The sequence below is a fragment of the Micropterus dolomieu genome, linkage group LG12 (assembly GCF_021292245.1).
Source record: "Micropterus dolomieu isolate WLL.071019.BEF.003 ecotype Adirondacks linkage group LG12, ASM2129224v1, whole genome shotgun sequence".
NCBI classification, from domain to species: Eukaryota; Metazoa; Chordata; class Actinopteri; order Centrarchiformes; family Centrarchidae; genus Micropterus; species Micropterus dolomieu.
The window spans coordinates 19,650,396-19,675,963 of record NC_060161.1 but is presented as its reverse complement, the minus strand read 5'-3'; the positions used below and the strand labels follow the sequence as shown (position 1 = coordinate 19,675,963).

Below are 25,568 nucleotides of genomic sequence, written 5' to 3'. Positions count from 1 at the left end.
CACTCACCCAAACAAATTAAAATAAAGACTTTATCCTTTTGAGAGTTTCCCATGTTGAGATTCCTGTGGATCCTAAAATCAGGGAATCTTCATTAACATTTCACTGGATGACAGCTACTGCAAAATTTAAATATAAATTAAAAAGTAGAAACCAAAGAAAATACTGTAAACAGAAATGAAGTATAACAAACTACTCAACCAGGCTACACATGCATCCTGTGAGCTGAAAGAGGAAGTGATCTCAGTATGAGGTGTTCATAAAAACCACCTTTTTCATAGGTCAACAGGGAATAAACTGCATATTTGACTGGCAACAAAAAGCTCCCTTCTACTCAGGCAGGACGGACACCTTTAGATGCTCCTGGTTTTGCATCCATCTCCCAAACATGCAAAGTCCTAAATATAAAAGCAGCAAGGGGGTGATGTGGTGCAATAAACTGGCAGGAAACAAACATGCAAAGACAGATATTATGCATGTTGTATAACAGAATACAAGAACACGGTTTTACGTTATGCATTTATTTTGGCTTCAAGCTTGGAGTAACAAAACGCAAATTAGTACAAAAAAAGCCATGAAAAAAACCAACAACAATGAAAAATATAGAAAGATCAACCTCTTATAAAAAAGTATGTTCCCAAAATAAACCATAAAAGATACAGAAATAAAACAAAGAAATGCCTTTTATATTTTTTGGCAGTGTAAAAAAGTGGTTTTACTGACTGATTAGTCGCATCACACTGAAGTGCTGGTTAATTGTGAAATAGCACACAGTCTGCGGCTGGGAGGCAAAACTGGAAACAAAAATAAAGTGGCTTTTTTTTGTTCCCTTGTTGTAATGTCCCTGTGTGTACCGTTCCTGTGTTTTCATGACACTCCTATTTTTTTTTTCCCCCACCTACCAATAATTCCTGCTCTCTGCTATATAAAAAAGTTACAAATACTAAAAGTTGATTAGTTTTTGTGGGTGATCCAGCCAGCCCTTCATCTTTCAAATCTACTGTTAATTTTAACAGAAATCGTGACTATAACATGTTCCCTGCGAGCACAATCATCACCATCCAAGAGGAGGCCTGAATATACAGATCCAAGGAAATTAACAGGGCTAAGATGTATTCACAGCTGTTAGTGATGAAAACAAACCTAAATAAACAGAGAAAAAACAAAATGACATGCAGACAAGCCTGTGCATTCATTAATCTGGCCTTAAATCATTTTTACGTCTGGTTTGACAGCAGAACCAGTAAGAGGGTTGCAGAACTTCCTCCTCACAGACAGAGTTTGACAGAATGTAAATGCTATAATTTGCATGGGCTGTGGTACAGTAATACAGCAACCTTAATGGAGGTAAAATATCCATTCAAGTTTTACAAGTTTGCACCTTTTCAAACCCAACGGCAGCGACTCATACAATTATGATCTGTTGGAATCAGACGTGACAAGAAATCTGACCGAACAGCTTCTTGAGTAATTAAATCTGGGGTAGGCAACTTTTCAGACAGATCCTGAAAAGAAAAAAAAAAAAAAAAAAGTCATTCAAAAGACAAAGAAACAATTACTTCAGTTTTCATCGACTAAAACTAATTCATTATAAATGACATGTATTGGACATACATTTTTTAAAAATGGCGCCATTAAAATCCCTGCCAAGATTAACACTGTTTAAAATGCAGTCCCTCACAAGTCCCATCCCGAAAAACAAGCAGTAGCAGTACTTAGAGAACAGTGAAGGGTCAGGCAGTACAGGTATTGGATAAAGTTCTGGCGAACTGAGGCAGGCAGTGATTTGGGGTTCCAATAGCTAATATAAACCTGAAATAAACCCGCTGGCTTGGAGGGAGAAAGAGACGAAAGTTGTTTTCTAATGGAAGCTCAAAGCGACGAGCTTCTTAATCACTGTCGCTTCGGTCTCCTCTTTGCAGGAGTCTCTTCCCGCTTGATGGCAGAGGAAGCTCGTGTTTCACAGACACCTTGGTCTTGCTTTTGCTGTGGAGAGAGAAGGCAGGACAAACTCAGTGAGTGAGTCGAGGCAGATGTGACAGATTTGGTTAATTTGGGTGCAGATGTAAACAAAGGTTGTACAATTCTGGAAAAATGTTTAAGAAAAGCTTTACTCAAATCTTTTTGGGGAGCATCTATTCAGTGGGCAAATGAACGGTTCCTTATATTTTGTGTGGCTATAGAGTGTTTACAGGCGTTTGAAGTGCATATGGATTATGGTTGGGTGATGTCGACAATTTTCATCCGACGACGTCTACAATGAAATATCAGGATCGACAATGTCATGGGGTGCGCGGGCGGGCAGCAGTCGCCTTATGTGCATGTGTTCTCGCAGACTTCTCTCACGTAGAGTATTAACTTATGTTACAAGTTGCGGTGGATATTTTACGCACGGCCCAGGTAAAGCAACAGTGAACACACAGGGTGCAGTTGTTGGTTTCAGTTTGTTAGGCTGCATCATTAACAAAGTGAGGCTCACCTACTGCCGTGATAATGAATCGCGGGTGAAAGTCTACGGAAAAAAGACGAGTTCAGTCCTTTAGGCGACTTTATAAAATGGGGGTTTTACAATCACGATGCCGTCTCAACATAGTTATGTCTGCCAACCATCGCCAACGGACGATGGCATCATCTATCAACCCAACCCTAATACGGATTCAAATGTCCACCAAAATACAGCACACCCCTATAGGCAATCAGAATATAAGTGAATGCAGTTGTCTGTGAGAAAATACTGTAGCAAAAATGCAAAAAACCATTACATTATGCATAGTAAAAAATATTCATATTCTGAGATGCCTCTGTGATTTATGTAATAGAAATGTTTCCTAAACCTCGGTTGACGTAAACATTCAACACAGTGACATCTAGTGACCTAGAGTGATCTCTACAAGAGACAGTAGGAGTTTAGGCTCCAGTTAGTAGACAACGAGGGTTTAAACTCAGCCAAGCTAACGACAGGGATATTCTTGAAAAATTAAATTAGACGTTTAGTGCAGTGAAAGTGATTAAGGTGGTTTGGAATGTTGAAGGATGCACTTCTTACCTCTCTTTGTCCAGCAACTCCAGACCATCGTTGATTTTCTTTAACATTTCGTAGCGTTCGCGACCATGAACCTGCAGGACAGTTCAGAGGGAAATTAATCAAATAGCACGCAAAGTTTTGTAAAGATATCCAGCTTTCTAACAGTACGTATCCTTACTTACACGCAAAGTAAACACTTCCTTGTCCTCCTCCTCTGCACTGGAGGCAGACTTGGTCTTCTTTAAAGATGTGTCAGGAGGTGGAGCGCTCTCTGAGGAAACAAAAGTGAGGTTAGCGAGGAACAGCAAGCAGGGACGAAAAACTTAAATCTAATGAAACACAGGAAAAACATACTCCGTTTCTTTGTTTGTTTAGTCCCGTTCTGCAACTTGGCGCTATTATCCTCCTCAGTTTTGCGGTCCCTGCCTGGACATGCACAGACACGTACCTCGAAGCACCTCCGGCCCAGAACAAGACCCCTAGGAAGGAGATGGACAGCAGTCAGAGTCAAATGCTTTCCTAGACTGCAGAACAGTCATGCAGACTTAACTGGGTCACCCTTAGCAATGACTTTAAGATGGGTGAAAATGTTATCTATACACAGAGTATACATAAACACTCTTACCGGCCCCCTCACAACCAAAGCAACACTTACTCTGGAGTCTCGAGGGTTAGGATGGTGAGTATAGGTCTTCGGTTCATGCCCCCCATGCAGGAACTATTGCACATAAAGCTCAGCAAGATAGTCGTCATCTCCGACCCCAACTGAAACAGGATGAGCATAACAATTTTGAGTCACTGCTGGTTGAAGTTGTATAATTACGGGGAAAGGGGAAAGTGTTCAATCCCACACTGTGACCCATCCACCACTGTGTCCCTGAGCAAGACACTTAACCCCTAGTTGTTCCAGAGGCATGCGACCTCTGACATGTATAGCTGCTGTAAGTCGCTTTGGATAAAAGCGTCATAAAAAAAAAGAAAAGAAAAAACGCAACTAAACCATAACATACCAAGTCTTAATGAGAGAAAGAAAAAGGCATCGTGATGAGAAGTGTTTTCAGCACTTAACACTTGTTTGTAATCCCAGGAGCCCCATCAGTGAAATGTTCCACGGTTCACAGTTGTGTTAATAAGTACAGTTACCGCTACAAATGTATTGTTCTTAACTCCTTATCGACTCTTCTGGGTGTCATAGATATAGCCAATTTATTGATTTGGGAGATACATTCCTGGACTGTTTCACAATTACACAGTACTTTATGTACATTGTATTTTCAGGCTAAAATGTGATTTCAGATTGAGAGACACCGTTGTTTGTTCATATACTCACATAGAAGATGATTGAAGGTCACACATTAGGATCTGTGAATCGGTAAACTAACTGCTGTAGAAAGAGTAGACATGTTCCCCCTCAGACAGATCGAGTGGGGCGGTTGTACCTGTGGAGGCTCGTACGGGACAGTCACACTTTGCCTCTTTGTGTGTGGATCTTCAAAATACAAAGCTCTCTGGCTTCCCTCCACTCGGATCAAATGGCTGCGATGCTCAGCGGCTGGAATGAAAACAGATGTAAAATAAAAAAAACTTTATTCGCCTCAGATCTACAATGCTCACCAATTATGAATCTTCTCACAAAGACATTCAAAGCAATTTCTCAGAAACAGAAACTTACTGTCTTCGTTCTGGTGGTGTGGACACCTTCGGACCACATCCGCTACGTGCTCTGTCTTCTTGTAGACCGCTGTGGCCCTCAGGACAGCACCCGCAGGAGGCTCCTTGGTGACGTGTATTTCAATTGGAGTGGTTTTTGCCAGCTGGCAATACAGCTTGTTCAGAAGCTCCGAAAACTGATGGAAAGCACAGAGAGAAAGCCATGCATGTTATTATCTGTGAACTTCTGAAAGAGCAGAGATCTGAGTAAATCTATGAGGACTCGAATGCCAAGCACAGGTCTGAGATCTGTCTCAGTGCACTTTTATAAAGACTAAAGCTGATGATACACAGAGCAACTTTTTGAGCAATCATGCAGGGCAACGTTGCCGTCAATGGTAATGAGTAAAGATTATTACCGTAATCCCACTCCGCCACCCACCCCGCACCGCCGCTATCCGTCCAAAACATAGTCGGACTTGCCGCTAGCAACATTGCCCAGCAAAATTGCTCAAAAAGTTGTCCTGCGTATCATCAGCTTAAGACTTTGACTATTCTTAAAGTTTCATAAAGTATCAAAAAAAAGTAAGTGAAACTACTTTCTTCTCTTAAGGATCAAAAACAAACTTCATGTTAAGTTATCCAAGTGAGAAGTAGCCAATCAAAAGACAATCTTTACCTTGCTTTCCGTCCATTTTTAACCCTTTCTGTGCCAGAGGAAGACAGCGCAGGAACATGTCCCGTCATGTCAGAGCTGTGCTTTATGATCGGACTGCACCTCTCCCATAGACCAGAGCACAAGTCGCAGGGGGCGGGGGTTTCAGGGAAGACCACCCTAACCTCAACTAAACCGGCCAACTGCAGCACGCTGCTGGGTGAGTCACCGTGGAAACATTAACGCCATTGGCTCTCCAAACAGAGTGCCTGACTCCAGACCTTAAAATTTAGCGAATCGTCACAATGAATGAGATTCCACATGAATGCCACCGTGAGAGATTTGAAAGAATGGATTTTTTTTAAACACGATGCCATGGTAAGAATTTTTATTTTATTTTACTTTTTCCCCTCACAAACTTGTTTTTCACACTTTAAATAATGGGGATGGTATAGTGAGTGATAAAAACTTCAGAAACCACAGTGAAAAACTAACTTCTAAAACTCAAAATGGGAAAATCCTGTGCATTAATTATACTTTATACACAGGATTTAATAAAAACATTGCAACAGGAGCACAGTTTCTGGATATAAAACTACACTATGGCTGGAAGAAACTTAGATGAAGAGTGAATGTTGATTCGAAACTGAGCAGCTGTTTAAATCCCTTTTGTTCTCCGAGGAGAGCTCAAACAAAAAATGTCAGTTTCTTGTCACGTTTGGTTGCAGAAAAATCTGCGCCAAGTCCCAATGAATTTTAACATTTGGTCTAACATTTAAATTCGGTCTAACTCCATTACAATTTCACATTATGAACAGTAAGTACAGATTTCTGTTGCTGAGGTCAAAAGTAGCCTGTCTCATGTGGATCAGAAGATATATTATCTGGTACATATATCTTTTGAAATTATTTTTAAAAATATGATAAAGCAACAAATAAGAACAACCTCTACACTTTGACAATGCAAGTCTGAGATTACTTACAGTGGAGGTGACGGACTTTGCTGTGCCAGACTTCTGAAAGCGAAGCTGGAGGCCATTCTCCCCTGGGTAATCAGTTGTAACCGGGACGGTGGAGGACGGGGGAGTAACACTGTCTGTAGCGGACATCTCTGTGAAACTGTCAAACAGTTTCTCATCAAACTCGTCAGGCAGCAGAGAGTCACTCGGCTACCATAAATAAAAACATTTAGATTGAAGTTACCATCAGATGAATTTGACAAATATCTTCACAGAAATCTTTCTCCTGCAGCAATTCAATTTATTGTTTTTAAACCAGGGCGACGCTTACCAGCATATAAGCATTACCGTCCGTCCTCCATGATCCAATATCCCCATCAGTCGCTGTTGGTATGGTGGAGATGGAGGGTGTGGCTCTGCAAAAATAATCATTCATCACACAAACTGGTAAACTTGTTTTTCCCCGATGCAAGCTGACATTTTTGAACATACTATCAAAACACAACTTACACACTCTCCCACAGCTGTCTAAAGGAATCCTGGCTCAGCGGCAGATTCTGGCTCAAGGAGAGACTGTCGAAACCTTGCTCTTCCATGATTTATTTCCTCTCCTTTCCTGGCTGAGAGAAAATGAGGAAGAGCCAAGATGCAGGAGTGCTGTGGGGATCAACAGGAAGTAAGTTTATGTGACAACTCTGCCTCTATCAAAACAAACACACTTATCAAGCAGCACGAAACTAACATTTAGGGAAATACTTATTGATTATACTTTCGTTCGTTTTGTCTGAGTCACAATCATCCAAACAATTTAGATGAAATGAAAATGATATAAAATCTACAAATCTGCATAATTTGTTAAATTACTTTAACAATAAATGTTTCAGAATATTGTTCTGTGGCCGACTAATCGCTTAACACCATTTAACTTATAACAAACATACAAATACCAGGACAGAGTCGGTGTAAGTTGTGTGTGGACCACTTTAAAGTGAAAATAACACCGATGAACATGTTATTTACCGTAATCCATGCGAATGAATGAATGCTAAAATGACTAATCTTTGTTACTACCACACCTGAAGTTTAAAGTAACTAACGTTAGGCCTTCTGCTAACTAACGTTAGCATGTTTGACCTGGCTAAGGTTACTGCTTAACACAAACACATAAATATCCCGGCCATATTTTACAAAATATAAAACCCAGTTATCTGACTTCACGATCGGCAGCCTCCCCGAAACAAAACACCACAAAAACGTATTCAACCTGCTGAAGTTAGCTAATAGCTGCACCGTTGTTTCCTGCAGGCCACACAAACTGAATGAAGCTAGCTCGATTCGGACACCGAGTCGACATTTTCACAATAACTCGATGGAAACACCTTTACTAAACACTTAAATGTGCTCAGACGATAAGTATATATATATATATATATATATATATATATCGAGTGTATAACAAGGTGGCTGCTCGCAAGTAACGTTACAGCACACAATAATTTCGGTGTCTTGCTAGTGAGATTAGCATTAGCTCAACTAGCTAATTACGTTGGCGCTACGTTCAGGAATCGGACCGACTACCTAAAGTGCAGAAAAACTTTCTTTTTCGATAAAACAATAGGCTCTCCGTACTCCCGCTTTAATAAATGAGACATAAGTTCACCACACAGCTACCTTGTATGTCCCGCGACTAGTGCCCGAGTGAGATGAGTCACAATGTTCAGCAGCTGGGTATAAACAGCCGAACAGGTCCAAATATTTTGGGGTGAATCAGAGCACGTTGTTGTTGTCGGGGATTCCCACAGAGAGGAGGGGGAGGGGCGGCTGTTGGCCGCGTCCAATCACAGAGCGCTCTGCTCTCCTGACGCCAGTAAACGCAACATCGCGAAATGCTACTGCTGCTCTATGCTGCTGCTGCTGCGTTCAAGACAATCGGAAATATGATAGCTCAACAACACAAAGTTGTGCTTGCATGTATGTCATGGCTGTATCATTATTTCAGTAAGTAGCCAGCAGGTGAATTTTAATGTCCACATCCAGTTGAAAGAATAGACCTACACAACATAGATTTTTAGCACAACAGCAGTTCCATTAAAATCTAAATTACAATCACAGTTACAATATCAAGAATTGGACTAGGCCTGCAAGATATTCCTGCAGTCCCAATATAAAGTAGCCATACAGAAGCAGCTTCTCTTGTATAGGACAACAACAGCAGTTTAATGTTTATTTTACAATGTAATGTAAACACATAATTTCAGAGTGTAGTAGCCTACATGGCTGTAAAAGGGGCAAAAAACAACCTGACCTACTCAGATAGCCACGGTACTCTACAACATGTCCAGGTTCTCATTCCTATCCAGAAGGTGAACAACAGATCATGTGTGTTTTTTCATGCAGTCTCAGTTTATCGGAATTTCTTTCTAAACACAAACGCGGAAAGGTAAACTGTGATTTTGTGACAGTCTGTTCGTGAAAGTTAAATTAGATTTATTAAATGAATTTTGTCAAGTATTATATTGTAAACAAGCTATTTGAAAATCCCTCAGTTTGTTAAAGAAACTATTGTTATGTACCACACATGCCAAAAATACCAGACTGTCCAAGATAATAGAAATTGTGCTGTTTTCTGTGCACTGACAGGAAACTGCTCCAACTGTTCAGGTAAAATATATATAAAACATCTAGGTATGTACTTTGCAATGGTAAAAGTATCGCCTTATGGGTCATGTTTACACCCTGAACATCTGAAGGTGCTATTACATGTGACAAAACGTATGTTGACACAGTGCTTTGATACTTCAGGGTACTCCAATTTTTGTGCTTTGAAGTAGCAAAAGCATTCATTCACCTAAGTTGTACACTCAAAATCAAAACACACATGCATTCTGAATGTACAAATATACATTTATATATATTATACTGCTCTCGCAATCCTCTGCATGTCTTGAAATTTTAAAAAGATGCACAAGTAGTCCCTTAAAAACTATTTGTGCCCAGTGGGCTACTGGCCATTACATTTTATTGTGGTCCATTATGACATGTTCCAAAGTATTACAGTATAACTTTGAATCAGCGTCCCTGGAGAGGTCAGCTACTGTCTTACTCGTCAGACTGTCAGTCCTACCTTTATACGGTTGTGTTTGTAACTAGTTTAAATATGTTAATTTCACACTTTAACACATTTAATTTCATAATCTGGTCTAACAGGCTGGATGACGTCACCTCTCATCACCCTTCAAATGTCCTTTTGATGATTAGATAAACGTCGACACCACTGGGGGGCTGAGCTGCAGAGAAACGTGGCACGCTGCTGGCATCTTGTCCTGAACTGCCAAGAGTCACATGCAGAGAGTACACACGGTTCTCGTCCATCTCTCTGGGTGCACGGCGGCTCTTGATGCCACTCTGGGGCTTATTTGGCTATTTGACCTTTGAGTGAATGTGTTGATGGTGCCAGTGAGTCCACTAAGAACTCGATCCCACTGGCACTGCATACAAAAGTGAGGTCTAACAGAACAGGACCAGGGTGGAGGAGGAAAAGAGAATTTGCATGATTAATGTCGCAGCAGAAACTGTTGTGTGTAATTTGATATTGTCTCGTAGCGTGTCATGAGGAAGGCCAAGAGGCTGTGTGTGTGTGTGTACGTTTTGAATTCTTTCCAGTGATTACCAAGGCCGCAAGGGTACAGACCACAATGACTGCAGGCGCACAGCAGAGAGCTACACTGAGCTGTATGCTGTAGACGTTTAAGGCCAGGCCAGCCAGGGCCATGATAAAGCCTGAGCTGCATGCAGGCTTTAGCACCAGTGTGCTGTCATAATGCTTTTGTAGGAGTGACTACGGTATGTGGCCTGTATTATTCACTGCAGCATTTGTATTTACCGGTCCAGCCTAAATTATTGTTTTAATAGTTGCTTTTAAGCCATTCTTTATTAGTGGGGTTTCTTTCTGTTTCCAATCAATGAAATCATATTACAATTGATGAACCAACTGATCAACAATCTTTCCCATTATTAAAGATATTAAAAAATTTAAATGTAGTTTGGTATATTCCTGTCTTTCTCACTTACAGCAATGAGAATCACTGCAGAAAGTAGGCTGGGCCCTGGTCAATTTAATTAAATTCAATGGGGCTTTATTGACAAGGGAAACAGACGTTTACAATACCAAAGCAAGTGTGAAATAAAAACATGTACACAAACAGTAGAGTTGAGGTTTTTCTATTAACATATACACGCGAAGAGAGAGATGAGTAAAATAGCAGTGAAATAAAGAGAAAATAGTAAAATATTTCCTCTTCACTGCGCATGAGGTGTGGTTAGCATTAGAGATGTATAACCACCACAGTTTTTGTAAATTTGCCGTTGATGAGAAGATGGATACCTCTCACACACGTCTGTTTGGTAAATATGTCAGTTAGCAGTTTGTGGTTAGCTTAGCATAAAGACTGGAAGCAAGACAAAGCGAGTCTATTTTGTCCAAAGGTAACAAAATTCACCTACCTGCACCTTTAGACTTTACATGTGGCTCATGTGGTATCGGGGATTCCATATAGTAACTGCTCACAGCAAGGCCCTACTTTGGGTTAGATTTTGAGATACTTGTTTGGATTTACTGCTTTTGCTCACATTTTTATTGCTAATTACAATTTGGTCATTCAAGGAAAATGGTACTCCGGTCTTCTGCTCTTTTTTATCTTTGTGAAATCATGTTTGGTAATCTGTACTTGAGTCTAATTTTGTACAGTTTATAATACATGATGTTACATATGTTTTTGTGTAGCTTATAGGCCCATAGGTGTGACACTTTAACTCATAGCCCAGCAAATGACGGGACTCACGTACAGTTTGCTGTGAATGTTGTTGCCTGTCACACACCGCCACTTGCCATACAGTGCAACACCTGCCATCCATCACACGACTCAGTTTACTGTAACATGATTTTGAACCAGCTGACCCCCACGGACCACACACACACACACACACACACACACGTCATGATAAGGATTAACAGTATTTACAAGGGCTGTTTCTTCACATCACAGAGTCCATGTGGTGGAGTGACTTTTTGTTTAAGATAACAGTGAAACACACACTGACTGGCAGCTCCATGTGGGGACAACACAGGTGGAGTAGTGCTGTTCTTGGCTGTCTCTGTATGAATGCATATGATACTTTTTGGAAACGCAGCGCCATGTTTTCTGTCTGGCCCTGGTTGCGCACATGAACCCTTAAACTATGTTCTTGGGGCTCTGCGCCACTGTTCTGATGGTGTAAAGTTTCTCTACATTTAGTCAGCGTCACACACACATGACTTGTGCTGGGGGCCCCTGGCTTTGGATGAAGGGTGTCAGGTTGTTCCTCTCTTTCTCAATGTGACTATGAGGGTAGGAAAAGGAAAATTCAAAGGTTGCCAGCTCCAAGGAGAGTGGCATGAGGTGGGGGTGTGTCTGCAAGGGGTGGGAAAAGATTATTAATTTGACTGAGAGATCTAGAGCAGATATTCTTCCACTGAGCTCAGGCAGATCTGTACTTTTCCCGCCCAGTGCAGCCCTCCCACAACACACCCTCTAATCCGCGTCTTGGACACACCTTCACCCCATGGCCAAACTTCCCCATTACCACACCTACACTGCTAACTCAGGTGGCACAGCCCAAATTTAGGTCCCAGCTGTTGCCTGCTGGAGGAGGATTAAGCTTTGTTTCATGCAACAGAGGGGGAGCTATGGTATGTGACCCCTTTGGCATGTGATCTGAAATAGAAAGGGATTTATGGCTGTTGGGAAGACAGACAATGACAGCCAGGCTGTCAAAGACGAGCCCCTCTTTGCTGATAATGAGAAAGGTTGAGTCATAGCTGGCGGCATGATGGACCCTGACTCTGGTTCTTCTAAGGTCCAACACCTGTGCAACCATGTAACCTCCATTATTTTACCATCTATAAATGATGCTTGAGAGATTTGAATGTCAAACCATCAGATTATGTAATTTAATATTGCAAATGTTGCACCTGATGAGCGAAGGAAAGAGTAAGATGCACATGGTTCTTTTTTTCAGTTAGAGAGTTTGTAATTCTTTAAAAGGCCAGTCAACATTAAGGGTAAATAAAAGTGTGCCCTAAGACCAAATTTGGCCCTCAGCAAAGCTCCCAGTCGCAAGCTCCAGAGATTGATAAATTATTGTTGATTAAAAAAAGGAATCTTGAAATGTAATCACAGCTCTCTGTCTCTCTCTCATTTTCTCTCTCTATCTCTCTCTCTCTTTGTTTCATTTCTTGCACCAAAATGAAAACCAGACCCCCTTGTCTTTAAGACAAGTTTTCCGTTGCACAGCACGTTCTTCGGTCCTTACACATCCTCTGTCCCCTCTCGCCTTCAGCCAATAGTAGTTAATGTCAAGTGATCTTCCTGCTTGCGTTTCGACCTCTGCCATCAGCCCACTGGGCTGGACCGGAGTAGCCCCCGACCCCCACCCCATACGGAGAGAGGCGTGCACGTGGGTGTCACTCTATCCCAGCTGGAGGGACACAACACAACGTTCAAAGAAGAGAGGACACCCTACAACACAGGACGCTTCTCTTTTGGATTTTTCTTACTATCTTACTTTTCTGACGCTAAAGTGCTAAAGATTTAAGTCGGGGCTTGTTGTCCTTTTGGAGGAGTTTCACGTGTCTCCATTTGGCACCAGGCGCATCTGCCATCTACTGCAACTAGGTGTCTGGAACTGCCAAAATCATGCCGACCGGGTTTCAGCAACTTGGAGGGGAGGTAAGAAAAAAAAAATCACGAGAGCTTTGGACAATTTAGGAGGCTGAAGGAAAAGCCGTTGCTTTTGTCTTACTCCGTGCGCAATTCACTATTCGGTGCGTATTGTTTTTGGAGAGATTTTACGCACGAGTTTGTCCCCGTGGTACACAACACTTGAGAGAAAATGCGTGCTTTGCTGTGCCTAACTCTAGTTTACCTCCTATAATCCAATAAATAAACACAAACTCGTTGGCTGGTCGGCAAAAATAATCTGAAAATTGAAATGATATAAACATGATTTGTCAATTTTCTCTTAGCTCTAAAATTCATGTAGAATATTAATGGTAAATATGTAAAGCAATTGCCTATAGTGTCCTTTATGTAGAGGATAAAATGATAACAAATTAAGAATAATGATATAATAATAACGTCCTTTGCAACAACAAGTAACTCCAAAAAACGTTTCAGTTTCAGCTGGGAGGAAACCCTGATAAATCAGCCCTGATCTGAACGAGCTTTGGCCCTTATTTAGTCCTGAGCAGTGACCTTGACTAGTTTACAGGTCAGAGCTTAGTGCTGCCGGTTTGTTAAAGGCCACCTAGTTTGACTGTTTCCTTTTCACATAGCTCATAAACTGTGCCTGTGATGTGTATGATCCCTCCGGCTACGTTTGAGTAATAGACGTGTGAATCAGTGTTACTCTGATTCCGGGCAGTTTAATCTCTCCATAATCTTGAAGCAAGAGAGAGTGGACTGTTACCTGTGACACCACAAAGACAAGAACTCCTGAAGGTGCTTCACCACCATCTCTTGCTTAAAGAAGCAAGAGATGGTGTGAACACTGTCTTTAACTGGGCAGGTTGATGGTCCAAGGGTGTGGGAACTTCTATTAGTTCGGATGTTTTGGCTTCAATGTGAAATAAATCCCTTTAGCACTCAACACAGGCAAAAAAAGCAAAGGCACTGTATGATTTCCTCCTTTTAGAACTAACAAATAGGTGGCAGAAGACTTAGTCAAAGTTTTAAAACAGTATTAAACTGCACAAGAGGATTAAGAATTAGTTAAAAAAGCCGCCACAGATTCATTTGTGATGAGTAAAAAGTAAATGAACCACTGAGCATCCAACTGTGTGAGGCAATTTTTCATGAAATGCACTTAACATGAAGTGTAATAGAGTATACCTGGCTGCAAGGACACACACACACACACACACACACACACACACACACACACAGACACACAACCTTTTGCTTTGGTTCATGAATACTAAACAACACTTATCTAGAGACTCAACACAGCAAGGTCATAACACAGTGTTACAGACGCACACTTCCCACACACACTACTGAATCAAACTACATGCAAACTCAAAACTCTGTTGAACATTTGCCAGGTGTATGAACAGTTTTATGCACATTAAAAACATTATTCTGTTCAAACTGAAGATGATTAGCTTAAAGTCACATTATATTGCTGCTGTCAGGTGGCCCACATCATCAAAAATGTTAACTTTTCAGAAAGCCTTGTTAGCACGATGGGTGTGTTTTCTGTTTTGTTTGTCCAGCAGGTCTCGAAAGACTTCTAAAAGTATATAAAATCACCATGAAAGTCATCACTTCCTTGCTAGGTGACTAGTCTGCCAGTTACAATATGAAGTGGCTCTTTGAGACTTGAACACACTTTGTTGGAGGGGAAGACCTCATCTCTCCGAGGCCCTCTCATCTGTCACAGTGGAGACAGGTGCCTGTGGCCTGATGGGGAAACTGGAGGGAAATTTAAATGTCAGGCGTCAACAGTAAAACTAGCCTGTGAAGTCACAAACAGTGCTGAAGAGATTGTCTCTCATCAGAATCCCAGTTATACAAAGTGTATATAGGTGTTGGTGGAGTAGGGATAAAACAAATTTCAGTGTCTGCTTAAGCTTTCTTATTATTTGCCATTATTATCTTTACAAACAAGTCTTCCAGTATTACACACTGTTCTGAAAATGATACAGTTTTTAATGTTTTTTTTCTCTCTATGTGTGTTTCTTTGTGTCTTTCTACTGCAGACAGTGACGGGAACCTTTGTTCTCTCAGTCTTCACTGCCATCCTGGGCTCTCTGCAGTTTGGATACAACATCGGCGTCATCAATGCACCTCAGAAGGTAAACACAAAGCACCCATTTCAAAGATGGCGCCAATAAAACCCCATCAAAGTGCCAAACAGGTTCCAATGTGCATCAAAGAATGGAAGTGTGTTAAAAGAAGTGCTGATGTAAGACAGTGACATTTATTAACCAGATGTCATAATAAGCTGTTTCTCATATTACCTGAAGTGCAGTGGGTTTGACTCCACAACATCCTGTCGCGCTGCTTCAAACGGTGCCGATGGTGTGTAGAAAATAAACCTGTAACAGGGAAACAATCCCAGACACGTGACGCTGTGAAGTCATCTGATACAAAGGAAATTATGGGAGTCAGATGAACACTTAAAGTGGGGAGACAGGAGTGGAAGGTCTTAGTTGTACGGAAACACAGCAATGCCATAACATGTCTGCCTCTGGTGTGATGGGAAAGAGAGGATATTTCTGTCTGTTTCATGAGGATGATTAGGTTTCTGTCACATCCAGAGGGCAACATTGTGCTGTCCGTACTTCTGAAGCCTTCAAATACAAACACTGTCTGCACAGTATATATAGATAGAGGCACATGGTTTTTGAAAACTGACTTGCTCCGGACCATAAAATATGTTCCTGCTCATATTGCAGCCACATCTGGTGTTCCAGGATGAAGGCATGCCTCGGTTCTGCATGTGAGAAATGCGTATAGTATTGTATGGCTTACTGTATGCATGGATCCTACTCTTTAATCAGGACTGGGATATGAAGTTACTAAACAAATGCACTGCAGAACAAATTAGTTTCAGAGAGACACTAATACCAGAATAGAAGCTGAGCTGCTGGGACATTTTGATACAGTTTTGTTGGACATTACATAAAGAAAGTTTTTTTTAACTATACAGGAAATACCTTTTCATTCAGGCTGTAAACCCTCAATTTATAGTTTATTACCTGTAGGTTATCCTTTAATTTATGCACTGGGCATCCTCCATATGGACTTGTTTTTACTTTTCTGTGTTGATAACTCCTTTACATTTATATTAATGTAGTTTCAGCTCATGAGCCAATAGTTAAACCCTAACACTGGTCAACTTCTAAGTGTGAACAGGGCTGCACATCATTTGAAAATGTCAGCTTTAAAGACTCAGCGCTACTGACACACTTTAGCTGCTACCAAAAAATTACTGAAGCTTGAATCAAATAGGTTAAATTCAGAAAAATAAATAAATCTTCCTCTGATGGAAAAGGATGAACTGATAAGAATTTGGTGGTCAAAACTCAAAGATCATGGTGACCTCACAAAACTACAAAAACAAAAAAGAATGAATGTTTTAATTATGACAACATTTCACACAGATGTTTAATTGTAGTGTAGTGCTGACATTTCTTAACCTAAAGGTCGAAGGTCTTCTTGAATGTGACATCATAATGTCCTGGAAAAACATACCATACCTCAGGAACAGAAGGGGAGGCCGTGACCATATTTCACAGTTGGTCAGACACTGAATAGGTGACACTTTTGACTCAAAGGTCAAAGGGCATTGTGACCTCAAAATAAACAAAAGCACCACATTTTTTGTAGCTATTCCTTTTCTAAATTGTAGTCATTGTGTTTTACCGGTTTAGCCAATACATCTATGATAATCCTTCATTAATCATTCAACAATATTCAGTGGAATCATATGTATCCTGAGCCGGACCATTCTATACGCTCCGCATGCACGTTGTGTAAGGCCCCGCCTCACTCTCGTGTCAATTTTTACAACTTTGATGAGAGGACTGATTAACAGGGCAGACTGGGCAATATGGATGCACATCTCAGTATCTCTAACATTAATATCTCTCAAGTATTGTTATCTGTAACATACAGGGTAAGTTTGTCAGTACAAGCACAGTTGATCCATTTCCATTCAGGCTTATTACAGAGACAGACTGTTAAATGTGGGAGGATTGTAGTCAGAGAGGTGTCAAGTGTGACTGTGCAGCAATGGCAAAATGTCTACATGGCTCAGAAGTTAGGAAGGAGGGCCCCATAGCAGAAGTTTGCCCCAGGGAGGGTAAGACTGGCTCTATATGTATCATCAATATAGGGATAACTTCTATTTAGCCAAAAAAAAAAAGTATTCACACATACATTATATGAATCTGGACAGACATGGATGTAAACTGCAACTTGATTTGTACCGTATCCGTATCCTTGTCTAATACTACAGCTGATTTTAAATTCTAGTTATTAGGGTCACAAGCCGTGTGGGCTATCCCAGAGATGTGAAATCTTTAAACATTTACCTTACATGTATTGTATATCTTATGATTATGGTCCGTTGCTTAACACATCTCATACTGTCACCTCTGTGCCCTGCGCAGATGATTGAGGAGGACTATAATGCGACATGGCTGCATCGGCATGGAGAGCCCATCCCGACAGGCACCCTCACTTCCCTCTGGTCCCTGTCCGTGGCTATCTTCTCAGTTGGCGGCATGATGTCTTCCTTCTGTGTGGGATTCGTCTCTGAGTGGCTGGGCAGGTAGGAAACCCACCTGGATGCCACACACTCTTAATTTAGGTATTAGTACTTGAAGTTTACATTTTGCCTGTGTCATGTCACATCAACCTAAGCTTATTTAAACCGACTACTATGTGAATTTTTAGGTCCAGGTACGTATTTCCAGCTATGTCAGTGGTTTCACACTTTTCAGTAGTGACAGTCTAATACTCAGACACTATAGAGTTTACATACATATCACAATTTGATTAACTTGTGCAAGAACAATAGAAGCAGAAAATCCTATGCACTGTATCACACATACAAAATCTTAATTGCCGTATAACGGTATATTATACAGCATACATACTGTATAGTTTTAACCAAACTACAAAATCCATCCCGGATGCCAACTGGACTGCAGCCCACAGCTTCCACAGCGGGAAAGTGGATTTTAGCAGAGCTTGCAGCACTGTGTCAGGAGGGGTGTGCGGAGGAGGTGCGGGTCGAGGGGTGGCATCGTTCAGCTTGGGTGCATTCAGGACAAGGTCTTCCTTAAATAAAAAAAAGACTTAATTCCCTTGGATATCTGACCTTCACTGTGTGCATGCAGAGTTTCACACCAGAAGACCAAATCAGACTCAAATTACTTTTCAAAGCAGAGTATTTATATACAGTATGTCTTAAAACACGCCTGGCGGGATCTTTAAACTATAAATGTTGATTGTTTAGCTTTTCAGTATATGTGTCCCCTAGTTTGACCAAAACGCCTGCCTCTGTCACCTATGCTCTGGTCATGTTGCTACACAGCATTGGAGGAAGATCAGTGGGAAACATAGCCTTTTGGAATGACTTGTAATGGTCCATCCATCTATCATCAACCGCTTATCCTACCTACAGAGTTGCGGGGCAGCTGGAGCCAATCCCAGCTGACATTGGTCTAAAAATAACTTTAAATGAAATGGAACAATGCCAAACTGCAGGGATGAGGCTAGTAAATGTTTTATATTTCCGTTTTATTTTAAGTTATGCAAGAATAACCTATACTTTCAGTCACAGATTAAGCAACTAACTAACTAAACCTAAACCTGTTGTACAACACTGCCCTCTGGAGGCAGGAAGATATCACTAGCACATCTAAGGTACAACAAGGAGCCAGACAAAATCCTGTTTAAGTAATCTGTAAAATCTGTGAAGAGAAATGTATAATTGTCAGATATGCTCACCCTCAACACACTGGTCTCTTACCTACCTATCAAAGTACAGTATGTGATTGTAGGCGTCTGTCTAATTCAGACTACAGACAAATATAATGTTCATTATTTTGATACTAAAGAGTGTACTTTTAGTATTCTACATATATTAATTTTTGGAGGAATGCTTTCACCTCAAAGTCATCACTCCAGTAAGTAAAATCATTGTGTTGCCCTAACACTTACAGTACCAACAGTAATTTGTATGCTGACCATAATTTTATGATTTTATAAGAATGTGTGTTATTTTTCCAGTCGCCCAGCAATGAAATCTGTCAAATAGTCAAACAAGTTTAAATTTACTCTTAATGTTCTGGATGATGAATTAAGACTATTGGCTTGGACTCTTCAATGATGAAACAGGTCAAATTTAGATTTTATTAGATTTAAAGTGACAATATTTAACATTTGAGAACTGAATTACTACAAAGATGCTTGTCTGTGTTTTTTCCAGGAGGAAAGCCATGCTCATAAACAACTTGTTTGCTTTCATCGGTGGAAGTCTAATGGGGTTGTCCAAGCTCTGCCGCTCCTTTGAAATGATGATCCTCGGCCGCCTTATCATCGGTGCCTACTGTGGTGAGTGGTCCACGGTTCTGTTATTTTAAAATCCCAGGAAATGTATTTGAAAGTTTCTTCTGTATAACAATCTTGCATCGCCTTCACACCTGATAGAAAGTTTCTGTCTCTCATTCAACCTTTCCTGTGTGCAGGTTTGGCATCAGGTCTGACACCGATGTATGTGGGTGAGATAGCTCCTACAAGTCTGCGAGGGGCACTGGGCACGCTGCACCAACTGGCTATAGTCACTGGTATTCTCATAGCGCAGGTATGACAGCACACTGTGACAGTGATGTTGCAGATCATAAAACCTGTTCTGTATAAAAACAAGGATAATTTGTGAAAATCACATGGCCATTTAAGATTCTGACTCTTAAAACACTTGTGAGAAAATGTTATAAGGTGAACCACCATGTAATACTTTAATGTTTTCTATTATTATTTTGTAATAGCCTTTTCTTAAAATGTCTTTACATCTTTTTAAATCTTAAGCCCTCACATCTGATCCCTCTCCCTGTGCAGATCCTGGGCTTGGACGTGTTACTGGGCAGCGAGGACTTATGGCCAGTTCTGTTGGGTTTAACTGTTGTGCCGACTGTACTTCAGATGGCACTTCTGCCTTTCTGCCCCGAGAGCCCCCGCTTCCTCTACATTATCCGCTGCCAGGAGCACCAGGCCAAGAGAGGTAAGCGGGGCTTGAGAACTCCAGACTGGTCTTAGGACATGTTTTTACATATATATAAAAAGGTTGCGATCAATTTCAACATCATTTTATTTTTGTGAAGTTAGATCTAAAACCCAAACGTGTGATGGGGAATTAAGACAAGTATGACTGAAGTCATCGTCTTCATCCTCAAAACTGGAACAGTACTCAGAAGTACAACAGCCACCTTCAAAACTATAATGATGCCATACTTTCAGGATATCTATCTATCTGGTCCACAACATGTACAACATGTATTCCTGATTGCTTGTTTCTGTGGATTTGGCTACAATTGTTGGACATTTCATTTATGTTTTGTGTATATTTGTTGCTGTTGAAATATGACCACAATAAACACATGTGTGTGTTTGTGGGTCCTAAAAACCTGAGAGGACATTTAAGTGACCTGAAGACTGAATTTTTTATTTTGGGTGAAGTCCTTCCGTCTTAAACTGTAGCTGAGGAATATTGGGCAGATCTTACTAATAGCCTGTGTAAAGAAAAGGATTGTCAGGTTTATTACACTGTCTAGTCAATTACTGTACACTATCTTGTTATTTAACTTGTCTCGGGTCACCCTACATAACATTTATGAGGCTTAATGTTGTAGATTTGTCTCTGTATTGTATATAACATCTTAGATTGTTGCAACAGAGCCGCTGTGGTGTCAAGCATTTGTCCTTAAAGAAATAGTGGAGGAGAATCTAATACAACTTACACACCTCTCAGTTCTCACTCTTTACACGTCTCCTATGTGCAGGCCTGAGGAGGTTGACGGGCAGGCAGGAGGTGGGCGACATGCTGGCAGAGATGAAGGAGGAGAAGAGAAGGATGGACATGGAGAGGAAGGTGTCCATCCTGGAGCTCTTTCGCTCGCCACTCTACCGCCAGCCTATCATCATTTCCATCCTCCTGCAGCTCTCCCAGCAGCTGTCTGGGGTCAATGCGGTGAGTCAAGGGAAACGTATTCAGTGTCCAGTGTTATCATTACACCTTCCACAACATCCCCAAAAAGATCATCTTTAAAAAAGTAAATCAGTGCAGTATAATGTTGACGTAATCTTAATCTGTTTACCCCTCTGACTAGATTTTCTACTACTCCACCAGTATCTTCATGAAGGCAGGAGTCCAGAGTCCAGTCTATGCCACCATAGGAGCAGGCGTGGTAAACTGTGCCTTCACTGTGGTCTCGGTCAGTAACCAAACCAAGATGCCTTCATCACAGCTTTTTGATGTGTCTCCTCCTTCCTCATTAAAGAATGTAACTCTAAATGTTCAATCTTTTTTTAATTTAGTGTTATGCAGATAACTGTCCTGCTATGTGTAGCAGTGTGTCTCTATTACTGTTTAACATTGTTATCAAAGAGCAAATAAGATAACACAGCAGGTTGGTCACCCTTTCTCTTGTGCCTGCCGCTCAAACATTCCTGCATTCAAATAGGCCAAGTTTCGTTCGGCAGGTCAAGACTTTTAAATGGTTCAAGAAACCTGATTTTTAGCTATGCTAGCAGCGTGGTTCTGTCTACGTCGGTCTGTCAACCACTAAAATATATAATTTATGTCTAGAATATAAATGCTACCAACTTTGGAGATCCTGTTATTTCATTTAGCGCCACCATGAGGTTGACATTTGTGGTTTTAAGTCAAATGCCTCCAAAGCTATTGAATAGATAGCCATGTTATATGATTCAAACATTCATGTCATGCTCAAGATTAACTGTAATTAACTGAAAACTTTGTTGATCCCCTGACATTTCATCTAGCGCCCTTATTAGGTCAAAGTTTTAAAACTAAAACTAATGGCATTCCCTTCAGCCGCTGCTGTACATGCTAACTCACTAAACTAATAGGGAACAGGGTCAAAATTTTACCAGCTAAAAACAAGCATGTAAGCACTGTCACTGTTGCTGCTGCTGCTATTAGCAGTTGACTCAAAGCACTTCTGTGTCTAGGTCTGCCCCACAGAGCTGCTAGATGAATCATATATTTCAGTACAGACTACACGAAAAGCTAACTTTAGCAACAAAAGTAGAATATGCAAGTTTTAGCTCCAATTGCCTACTGAGGATAAAAACCTCTCTGTCTCTGTTTGTTCTTAATACAGCTCTTCCTGATAGAGAGGATGGGTCGACGGACGCTCCACATGCTAGGACTTGGTGGGATGTGCATCTGTGCCATCATCATGACCATGGCTCTTGCTTTATTGGTCAGTCTTCCAAAGATGTCCGTATCCTGTAGTGTTCTGGATATTTTACCTACAAAACTCTGAAACCTTTTTTTCCTCCCACCTAACAGGACAGTGTTCCTTGGATGAGCTACATCAGCATGCTTTCCATCTTTGGCTTTGTGGCCTTCTTTGAGATTGGTCCAGGTCCCATCCCCTGGTTCTTTGTAGCTGAGCTGTTCTCTCAGGGTCCAAGGCCAGCTGCCATGGCTGTGGCCGGCTTCTCCAACTGGACAGCCAACTTTATCATCGGCATGTCCTTCCAATATGTTGCTGTGAGTATTTTTTAACTTCAGTAGATGTTGTGGATGTTCTACTCAATAAGTAGCCCAAACATGATGCTCCCTGTCTCATGTTTGTTTAATCTGATCTCATCCTTCCCTAGGACCTTTGTGGGCCATACGTCTTCCTGATCTTCGCAGCACTCCTCCTCTTCTTCCTCATCTTTACATTCTTCCGGGTGCCAGAGACCCGGGGAAAGACCTTCGACCAGATCGCAGTAAGCTTCCAACAGCGCTCAGTGGGAGGAATGATGGACATGGACATGGACCTGGACAAGCCCAGCACTGAGATGGACTTCTTAGGGGAGGAAATCATCAACTGAAGTGTCCCTGGCTGAAGAGAGATGGAACTGAGTACAGCTTGGGATGAACTGTGTTTATGGGACTGCAAACTTTTATTTTCTGACATGTACCGTACTGTGCAAAAGTTTTAGGCAGGTGCTGAAAAACTGCTGTAAAATAAGAATGCTTTCAAATATAGACATGTTAATAGAACATTTATAAATTAACAAAATGCAGTGTGAATGAACAAAAGACAAATCTAAAACACATCAATTTTTGACATGACCACCAGTTGCCTTTAAAACATCAACAAGCATCAATTCTTCTAGGTACACTTGCACAAAGTCAGGGATTTTGCAGGCATATCGTCAGGGTTATGATCAAACAATTATACCAAACAGGTACTAATGATCACTTGTTCAATAAGTAGGTTGAAACACAATCATTAACTGAAACAGCTGCGTAGGAGGAATACAGCTGGGCGAGGAACAGCCAAACTCAGCTAACAAGTTGAGGTTGCTGAACACAGCTTACCGTCAAAAGTCATACACAATGGCAAGACTGAGCACAAGGTAGGTATACTATCAGCAAGGTCTTCCATGCAGAAATTTCAAGGCAGGCACGAGTTTCCAGATGTGCTGTCCAAGCTCTTTTGAATAAGCACAAAGAAACTGGCAACGTTGAGGACGCAGTGGTCGGCCAAAAAATCTTACTGCAGCAGATGACAGAAACATCATGCTTACTTCCCTTCCCAATCGGAAGGTGTCCGGCAGTGCAATCCGCTCAGAGCTGCAGAAAACAGTTGGACCCTGGTACACCCATCTACTGTCTGGAGATGTCTAGTCAGAAGTGGCCTTCAAGGAAGTCTTACAGCCAAAAGGCCATACCTCCGATATGGAAACAAGGCCAAGTCACTCAACTATGCACGGAAACACAGGAGCTAGGGTTCAAAGAAATGGCAGCAGGTTTTCTGGACTGATGAGTCAAAATGTAAAATATTTGGCTGCAGCAGAAAGCACTTTGTTCCGAAAGCAGTACAAGAATCAGTATCTTCAGGCAACAGTGAAGCAGGGAGGAGATTCCTTGCAAATTTGGGGCTGCATTTCTGCAAAAGGAGTTGGGGATTTGGTCAGAATGAATGGTCTCTCCTAAATGCTAAGAAGTACAGGCAGATAATTACTCGTCATGCAATACCATCAGAGAGACATCTGATTGGCCACAAAGTTTACTCTACAGCTCAACCACAACCCCAAACATACAGCATAAGTCATTTAGAACTATCTTCAGCGTAAAAAACAAGGAGTCCTGAAAGTGATGGTGTGGTCACACCAAATGTTGATTTGATTTTTCCTCTTTTCATTCACTTTGCATTTTGTTAATAAATATAATCTATTGACATTTCTATTTTTTAAAGCATCCTTACTGTACAGCATTTTTTTTTTTCACACCCACCTAAAACATTTGCACAGTACTGTATATTGAGGTCAGTTGTTGTATTCATATAGCATGTGGTGCCGAAGCAGTGTTGAAGGTGTGTTGTGGAATTATCCATTGCTGGTACTACTACAATATGAGATTAGTGGTTACAAATTGAGCCTTGACAAAAGGCAAAAAAAACCTATGAAGTAAGAGTCGACTACTGTAGTTTCAAGGAATAAGATGCACATAAGAACAAAGCGTTTGGACTGTTCAGGCATTGACTGCCAATATGGTCTGTATTTATTCCATGGTGATGCACTCCGTTGCAATATTGACAGACAAGAGGTGGCGAGACATTGGAATTCCTGCACTTTATCTAAAAAGACATCCAGAGTTTTCAGTTTGGAGGTTAAAAAAAAACAAAAAAAAAAAAACACCCTAGTATAAAACAGCCATTGAGCTAAGTATACTTGCCTATTTTGTACTAAAGCTGGGAACACACTAGGTGTAAATCCAACTGATTGAAACACATTTAACTGAGATTTAAGTCAGACTAGCATACAGCATTCATATTTTAATAAGTGATAGTTGTAATGTGTTTAACGCAAGGTTAAGTACCCAACGCTAACAGTAACTGTGACATGGTGTCCCTCTAATTTACCCGGACTATTAAATCTTTCAGAGCCTCAAAGTCTTCATTACCAAACTGGCCTTGTCATGTAGTGTGTTCCCAGCTAAAGCTAGCAGAGTTTTTTTTTGACCATTGCACAACCTGCAGTTACTTTTAAAGAAACAAATCTAGTTTAGTACTTCATGTTTATATGGTGTGTATTGAGGGTCAAAGGGTTTCAATTCTTGCACTCCAGTAGCTGTTTGGTTTAGTAAACAGAAGTCCAACACACTAGGAGAAAGATGTGCAATCAAAAGGGCTTCTTTTTTAAAACCACAGGAATTGTTTGTGTATTTTTCTTGGCGTCTCATGTGTGCCGTTTGCTGTCTATTCTTTAAAAAGGAGTGTATCACTACCTTCTGGAGATTTGTATTGAGGATGTTCAGAGAGGACCTGTAATATGTGTAGAGTCGATGTTGGTGCTGTGGTCATGTGACTAAAAGGATGCAGAGACTGTAAATAATGTTACTGAAAAACACCCGAGAATGCTTCCATTCATTTGTAATTAATACAAATACGGTCAAAAAGCAGTCGTCTAATCAGCAGTCATCGTC

At 41.0% G+C, this 25,568-nt stretch overlaps 2 protein-coding genes across 3 annotated transcripts; one reads left to right on the top strand and one right to left on the bottom strand.

The window, feature by feature from the left end:
• Positions 1-503: 503 nt before the first annotated feature.
• Positions 504-8,116, bottom strand: tp53 (tumor protein p53). Of its 2 annotated transcripts, XR_006827389.1 has the most exons (12): positions 7,959-8,116; positions 6,798-6,944; positions 6,619-6,703; positions 6,312-6,497; positions 4,696-4,870; positions 4,463-4,575; positions 3,679-3,788; positions 3,378-3,502; positions 3,206-3,294; positions 3,045-3,115; positions 1,811-1,984; positions 504-1,503 (listed from the first exon to the last, which is right to left on the bottom strand). XR_006827389.1 is itself a non-coding variant. In XM_046064404.1 (11 exons), exons 2-11 carry the CDS (start codon positions 6,881-6,883, stop codon positions 1,888-1,890), a joined length of 1,137 nt encoding a protein of 378 aa, XP_045920360.1. In that variant the 5' UTR covers positions 6,884-6,944; positions 7,959-8,116; the 3' UTR covers positions 1,510-1,887. The 2 variants fall into 2 exon arrangements, 1 of the variants encoding a protein (XP_045920360.1); XM_046064404.1 differs by lacking the exon at positions 504-1,503 and having other exon boundaries at positions 1,510-1,984.
• Positions 8,117-12,782: 4,666 nt separating this feature from the next.
• LOC123980060 (solute carrier family 2, facilitated glucose transporter member 4-like) lies at positions 12,783-25,544 on the top strand. The gene is made up of 11 exons (XM_046064245.1): positions 12,783-13,054; positions 15,085-15,180; positions 17,503-17,663; positions 19,329-19,453; positions 19,588-19,703; positions 19,958-20,120; positions 20,899-21,086; positions 21,226-21,330; positions 22,243-22,344; positions 22,434-22,637; positions 22,748-25,544. Exons 1-11 carry the CDS (start codon positions 13,022-13,024, stop codon positions 22,964-22,966), a joined length of 1,512 nt encoding a protein of 503 aa, XP_045920201.1. The 5' UTR covers positions 12,783-13,021; the 3' UTR covers positions 22,967-25,544.
• Positions 25,545-25,568: the final 24 nt, after the last annotated feature.

What these genes read in the sequence shown, in the direction of transcription:
- tp53 (XM_046064404.1), bottom strand. Translation starts at nt 6,883, where the DNA reads ATGGAAGAGCAAGGTTTCGACAGTCTCTCCTTGAGCCAGAATCTGCCG. An exon ending in CAAAGTCCGTCACCTCCACT is followed by an intron (nt 4,871 to 6,311) that starts GTAAGTAATCTC and finishes GCTTTCCATCAG; the next exon opens with TTTTCGGAGCTTCTGAACAA. An exon ending in CTAACCCTCGAGACTCCAGA is followed by an intron (nt 3,503 to 3,678) that starts GTAAGTGTTGCT and finishes TCTCCTTCCTAG; the next exon opens with GGGTCTTGTTCTGGGCCGGA.
- LOC123980060 (XM_046064245.1), top strand. Translation starts at nt 13,022, where the DNA reads ATGCCGACCGGGTTTCAGCAACTTGGAGGGGAG. An exon ending in TTCAGCAACTTGGAGGGGAG is followed by an intron (nt 13,055 to 15,084) that starts GTAAGAAAAAAA and finishes TTTCTACTGCAG; the next exon opens with ACAGTGACGGGAACCTTTGT. An exon ending in GTGCCTTCACTGTGGTCTCG is followed by an intron (nt 21,331 to 22,242) that starts GTCAGTAACCAA and finishes TTCTTAATACAG; the next exon opens with CTCTTCCTGATAGAGAGGAT.